The sequence below is a fragment of the Entamoeba invadens genome (genome assembly GCF_000330505.1).
Source record: "Entamoeba invadens IP1 unplaced genomic scaffold scaff_1105074724629, whole genome shotgun sequence".
Lineage (NCBI taxonomy): Eukaryota > Evosea > Mastigamoebida > Endamoebidae > Entamoeba > Entamoeba invadens.
Window position 1 is genome coordinate 1152851 of NW_004440426.1, and position 7729 is coordinate 1160579.

The following is a 7729-nucleotide window of genomic DNA, read 5'->3' on the forward strand; positions in this document are numbered from 1 at the left end:
ACTTCAAAGTCAAAATACCTCTCTTTGATTGTGCTTCATCTCCAACATAGGTGTCCTTGTTGCCCATACCAGCCATGACTGAGACTTGTTTTGGTCTGCCAACAATTGATGGGAAGACGGCTCTTGGGGCGTCATCACCAGCAAAACCGGCCTTGCACATACCGGATCCATTATCTACAACAAGTGCTTGTACTTCTCCTTCTTCTCCCATTTGAATGTAAAGAGTTGTCAGTTCTTTATTTAAATAGCATTTCGTTGGAGGTTGGATATTAAAGTTATTAATATTTAGATCTGTGAGTTTTTTAACTTACTCGACTTTCATTGCTCAGAAAAAATCTATTTTTTTAATTTTTTCAATTCCAATTACCCACTTTATTAATATTTTAATATTCCAATTATACTCCGATGTCTTTGAACATGAAAACCTTGTGACAACAGAAACAAGGGGCGAAGAAACGGGTAATAGAGAAAACCCCTCTGAGCTATGAAAACCAAAATCAAAAAATGAAATTGGAATAACATAATTGACTTCTCACCATGTGTTTTTTTAACCTTAGCAAGTCAACTGAATCAACTTTTTTTGTGGGAAGGTGAAATCTGGATAAGATTTATCTAGATCATAATTTATTTTTAGAATAATCAAAAATAAATTCAAAACACGAAATCGATTAGTTTTCGCGCAAACTACTGGTCTTTACAGACCCATGTTTTCTATTTTCCATGTGTTCAAAATAGTCAACACTTGCTGTTACGAGACATACACATGAATTTACATTAGAGCGTTTCGGAATTTATCAATTTTTCATTATTTAAATTGGTTTGTGACACGCAGTTCTTAATTTAAGATCTTTTTAGTTCAAATACAAAAATATAAAAAGTGACTTATTTTAAGTAAAAAAATCAAGGATATAAATTATCCAGTTTTCACTTTGTATGGTTAATATTCCAATTATACAATACAATTTTAATTAATTTATTAAAATTTGATGGTATATTCAACTTTACTATTACAAATTATTATTACAGATAAAAAAAAACTAGGGATTAAATTCCATGATTCGGCAAGAATTGCTTTTTTGCACTGAAATATTTTTTGGCAAAATGAATTTAAAACTCCCCTCATTTTCGTACTTTTTTTAGAACATTAGTAAAAATATATAGTTAAACAATTATAAATATATAGTAAAAATGATATAGTATATATATTGTTTATTTAATTTAATTTGTTTATTAAAACAAAATAATAAAATTAACCATACTATAACTAAACAAATTGAACAAAATTATTCTTTTGTATTATTGATTATAATAATTTTTGTTGTATTTAATAGTACATTTTTATGATAATATTGTATAACATTTTTAATAACATTTATTTGATCATCAATAAAAAAATAAAATAATATATATATATATATTATATATACAATATTTTAGTAGAAAAAATGAAATAAAAAGGCAGATATAGGATGAAATATATTTTTGCCTTTTATTCAAAACAATAAATTTATTATACAACTAAAAACTATAATAAAAATGTAGTTAAAATATAAACAAATATTAAAATGTATTATTTTCCCAAAAATGATAGGTAATAAATGACTAATTTAACGGGATTAATACCGTTTTTATAACAAAAATACAAACAAAAAACAATAACAAAACTAAAAACAAAAAATACAATATATCAATTAAAAACCATAGCACAATTTATCAAAATTGTTCTTTTAACAAAATTGAAAACAAGGGAAGAAGTTGCTATTCAATGCCCTTAGAACTTAAACAGTTTAAAGGCAATATTGACGCGAAAACTCTTGCTAAGTGGACTGTGGAGAAGATACAAAAACTGGTATTGAACACTTACCGAATAGTCAATTGCACCACAGATGAGGCTGCAACGTGTTCTGGTCTTGACAATGGAATAACAGTGGAAATGAACGCTTTAATTGCTGTTGAAGATCCAACAAATCTTCCATTAATTGATTGTGAAATGAAAAATTTCTGGTTTTCAGCTCATAGAGTAATTTTGATGGGTGAATCACTCGAAAAAGATATCGACTAAAATGGTGAAAGTTTTTGTTCAATGGTTATGTCGGAAAAAAAGATTTGCTGATTATTGTGACAGTTGCAGTGTTGGACATGAGTTCCGAACAACTTATTCTGCTACACGATGGTGCTATATTTACAATATTTTGAAAGGACATAATAGACAAACAATTATGATGAAGTAGGATATAAATTATGTGGATTTAGGGGGGACTCATTTTATCTATATTTTATAATATTTTAATTAAATCGCGAGGGACGCGAATCTGAATTTTCCCAAAATTCGGGAATATAGTACCAAGTTTATTTTAAAATTATTTTTCTTTTTATTTATTTTTTTATTTTCCCTATAAAATGACTTCTTTAGATACTTTTGAAATATTAAAAATTAATCCAAAATATTCAATAAATAGATTAGGACAAATTAAAAATAACAAGAAAATAAGTTAATTAAAATTATGATAAGACCGTCTTTACGATTCGATGCATATGTTAATTTATCTGAAGACAAACACGTTAAAAAATATATTCTCTTAGAAGACTGGTAGCACAACAATTTTTACCAGAATTTTCAGATAGATGTGTAGTTTAATTAATAAATTATGAAAATCCATTAGATTGTTCAATAAATAATTTAAGAATAATTTAAATAATTTTATTGTTTATTCCTTAAAAAGAATGACCTCACAAGAATACAAAACTAATATTCAAAAATTAGAAGAAAATTCTGTTTATAAAATAATTAGATTTAAATCAATAGAAACAAAATTTGGTAAAACTCATATTATTCTATCTGAAGATTGTAAACAATATTTTGCTAATAATAAAATTAGTAAATATATTAATTCCAAAAACAAATCTATTATAAATAAATATGAGAATAATTCTAACCCAGATTTAAAACCTTTTATGGTTGTTTGAACTAAAAATTATGAAGAATTTGAAAATAAAGATAATCAAATTATTATATATCTTGATATGGAGTTATGGAATAAATAAATAATGAAAATTATGAATATATTTTTAGTAAAAATGTCAGTCGATCTAAATGAATATGTCAACACATTAATAAATCAATATGCTCCCGATAAGTCTGAGACAACAATGAATACTATTCATCCAGAAGTTTTTGTAAAGCATAGATCTATAAATCTACTTATAGGTAAGCCGGGTTGTTCTAAAACAACTTCAATTTGTAAAGAACTTATTATAATTGATAAAGTTTCTACTGCGTTCGGTCAAAGTCAGTTCCATCTTATTATTTGGGTTAATAATATTGGTTCTGATCAAACTTTATAACATTATGAGCCTTTAATAAATATTCCAATACAGTATAATCTGGGGTTAATAAAATAATCGGGTTTAATTCATTCAAAAATAATTAAACCCGAAGTAAGAAAAAATAATAAAAAATACATTTTTGAGTTTTATTACCATAGTCTCGTTTTTTGTTTATATTTATGTGAAATAATTGGGTTTTCACCTAAATTAATCAGAATATTTGTTTTTGAATAAAAATGCATTATTTTTGTTTCTGGAACTATTTTTCGGTACTATTACATTATAAATTACTTATTAAAAATAATGAATAAATAAAAACGAACATAATAAACTCTAGTTTTTATTCGTTTTTATATATTTAAATAGACTTGTTTCACCACCACCTTAACAAAGTATTTGCCGCGAGTGTTTTTTGAAGGAAGTCCATCTTTAAGTCACTGTTTGTGCGTCCCCATGTCACCACTTTCCTTGTCCGTACAGTTTGGACACTGATGTGATTCCCTTTTCAAACGGGGCGTTCATTGGGATCTGTGCTAGGGAGGAATTGAAAGTGGATGAAAAGGGTGCACAAACAGGCCGCCTGTGCCTTCTTTTTGATTATCGTCTCACTTGGTTTCCACTGTTTCGAGTTGAATTATCGACACATTTTTAATTCGGGAACCAGACCAATTATTATCCCAAGCTCCCAGTTACTATAATTTTAATTAAAATATTATATTAATTAGTAAAAAAAAACTTTATTTTAAGAGACGATGAAAAAGCCTTTACCATCATTATTTGTTTTTGATTGAATCAAATAATTATTAAATAATTATAACTATGAAACTACCGAAAGTTAATTCCAACAATTATTTTTGTTTTAAAAATCATTTAAAATAATTTTCTTGAAAAAAGCGGAATTGAACCCGATAATTCAAAAATATTTTAAGTGAATTAAACCCGGATTATACTGTACTTAAATTTACATATGAACAATTTGAAAAAGCTTATCTTCAATTCCTTGAAATTAAAGAAACTTATAATAAAATGATTAGAAAAGAAATACCTAAAGATGATTCTATACTAGAATGTTTATATTTAAAAAATTTAGTGATAAACCCATAGAAACAATTATCGTTTTAGATGATGCTGTTAATTGTTTAAAAAATGAATCTTCTTTATTATCTAAATCATTATATAAAACAAGACATACAAATTGTTTATTCTTTATAGCTATTCAAGTATGGAGAGGTATACCAGCACAGATAAAATCAATATTATCTACAATATGTATATTTAATTCATTTTCACCTCAAATTCTTCATCATATTTATAATCAAATTACAACAGATATCTCATTCGAAGAGTTTCAATCAGTTTAAAAATCAACTCGAAAATATGAAAAGATTATATTTGATTCGATAGATAACGAAATAATTGTGGATTAGCTTTAATAAAATCTCTAAATAGATTTTCAAGATTAGTCAATCTTTCTTCGATATTATTTTTAGTATCAATTGTATCTTCTAGTTTAATTGGATATAATAATATTTTTCCTTCTATTCTACCTATTCTATATCCATTAATTTTAAATCTTAAATTTGATGATTTTGTATTAATCTCATCGATTTCTTTCTTGTTTTTATCATAATATTTTAGAAAATCTGATTCATCATCAAATGTTTTAGCATTATCAGATTGTAATTTATATACTCATTTTTAATGATAAAAATATAAATTAAATAATATGAATTTAATTAGAACCATTTAAAACTCTTTTTATCGTTATTACTACGCTGAGTATTCGTTAATTGTTCAACGAATTTATTAGAATAGTGAGTTGTATCTGGTACATTAACTTTTTTATTGGTTTTGTATTGATCAATTAAGTCGCTACTAAAATCTAACATCTTATTTCCCATACCAGATGTATTATATGCTTCTATTAAATTTTTAGCATATGGTTTTATAGGTTTTATTACATTATCATTAATCCATACAGCTGCTTTTCCTATTTTAGGAATGAAATCCTTAACTTTCTTCAATTTCTGCCAAAACAGAGGAGATTTTACCATTTAAAATAAAATAAAAAACATTATATACATTTTATTTTGTCACCTTTATATTTTTAAGATCATTATGACCAAATTGCTTTAATGTTTTAAGAGGATCTGAACCTTTAATTACATCAAAAATTCTTTCTCAAAATTTACTATATGTTTGAATTTTTTTATCAGCAATATTACTGATAACTGGTCCAACTAAAGGAACAGATTTTATTATTGGTTTAGCTATATTGGTAACTTTATTTTTATGTTTCCATATGTTTTTAATACTTTTCCGCCTCCTTCTAGAATTTTATTGGCAAAGTTTTTTAACGTTTTATAATATCTGGGTTGCCGCATTTAAAATTCAATTTTTTCACTTAATAAATGTCTAACATAAGAATTCCTTCAGTTTCAGAAGATGCCAATAGAGGAGATATACTTAAATATTTCGATGAACAACAGAAAATAATTACATCTAAAAATGGTGTTCATGATAGTAGAATGATTACTGTAAATTCTTATCAACAACAAGTTCCATTTAACAGTAATGCTCATTCTAAAATAACTATTACAGATCCATCTTTTCATATTACTAATATTGATAAGAGTTATTTAAGCGCAACAATTAAATTAAGACTTAAAATAGTTCTAGATGAAGCAAAAACTGCAACTACATCAGTCGAAAAAGAATCTAATGCTTGTATGTTATTTATTGGTTTAAAAGATTCTACTCAATGGCTAGACAGTATGAAAATTAATTGGAAAAATGGAACTACATATTATGAAAACACTAATATGATATACGAAACAACTATTTCTGGAATGTGTAGAACTCAACAAGAAAAAGAATCTAGAGTTGGTGTTTATACAGCTTGGAAAAATGCTTTTGAACATAAAAATAATGTATGTGGAGTATATGTTAAAGTTGATGATTTGCTTAGAAATTCAACATTTGATGCTGAAATGAAATTGATAATTCATTTAGATAATTTCTTGCCTTTACAATCATTTACTTCATATCCAAATGCAATATTTAATGAATTTGAATTAGATATTAAACAAAGAATTACTCAAATTTTTGTTTATTGTCAGGTTAATCCAGCAATATTATGTGTTGAATTTAATGAAAATCATTTAGCATTAGATGCAATTAAATGTTCAACTTATATGAAAGGAGTATCTAAAGAATTTACACAAATTGGTGATAAATCACTTATTCTTGGTTATTGTTATTTCTCAAGTGGAAATAGTTATTCTCAGTTTACTGGAACAGTTCAAATTCAAGAAAGTACTTGTATATTATTTCAAAGTATTATTAATGGTTTTAATGTTAAGGATTCTGTATTGAAAGAAATATATGAAAGATATAGTAAAACACCATTATTTGTTCCAGCTCAAATAACAACTGAATATGATTTTCCACCAAATCAATCTGTTTCTAGAATTAATTGTTCAAATATGATGAGCAATCTAAATACATCTATGTTATTCTTCTTATTCCCAAGATCTAATAATCAATGTTCTGTATCTAAAAATCCACATATTAGTGATATTAAAGTTATAACAGCAAACAGAACTATACCAGATCAACAGATGGATACATTGTCAAGTGAATTTAGTGAATTCCAATTAGTAAATACTAATTATGATACATTATTTGCAGCTTTTCAATCTATAATTAATAGTTTAACATTTAATGATTATTCTGAAAATACTAATGATTCATTAAAACATATTAAATATCTAGGTGATGCTACTGATTTTATGATGTCAATTCCTTTAGAAAGATATGGTTCTGGATGTTTTTTTGATGGTTTATATTCTTCAGCAAATATTCAATTAACACTTCAAGCAACACATATGTTTGGAGATTATAATCCATAAATTAAACCAAGTGGATCTACTGGTTCAGTTAATACTAATGCTATTAATATTATTTTCTTAAATGATGCTATGTGGTCATTATCACCAAATAAAGTTGAACTACTTACGAATGTTGATTTAGATACTATGTTCAAATAAACCATCGAAAATGTCGTAAACATTATTATAATAATATATTTAATCTTTATTTTTAGTAATAAATGGAAGTATTTTCAACAACTTATCAAGATAAAAGTAAAAATAGTGTTTTTTGCACTTCATATTTTAATCCTTCTATGATAACATCTAATGAAATTAAAAAATGATAAAATTACAAGCATAGATGGAACAGTAAGTTTAAATACAAAAGATATTTCTTCTACTGATTAAGTAAATTCTGAAATATTAACATATTATAATAAATCTAAAAAAATATGGAGACAATATTGGTTCATCATGTAATTTCTTATTCTGATATGATTGCATCAGCGTGTAATGCGTACGACAACTCT

The 7729-nt window shown here is 25.5% G+C and overlaps 1 protein-coding gene across 1 annotated transcript; it reads right to left on the bottom strand.

Annotated features, from left to right (window-relative positions):
• On the bottom strand, positions 1 to 211 carry EIN_027340 (actin 2 protein, putative; the record flags this gene model as incomplete). The annotated part of the gene is made up of 1 exon (XM_004257548.1): positions 1 to 211. A coding segment is annotated over one exon (211 nt), but the record flags the coding sequence as incomplete, so codon positions are not given.
• Between the last annotated feature and the right edge of the window lie 7518 nt (positions 212 to 7729).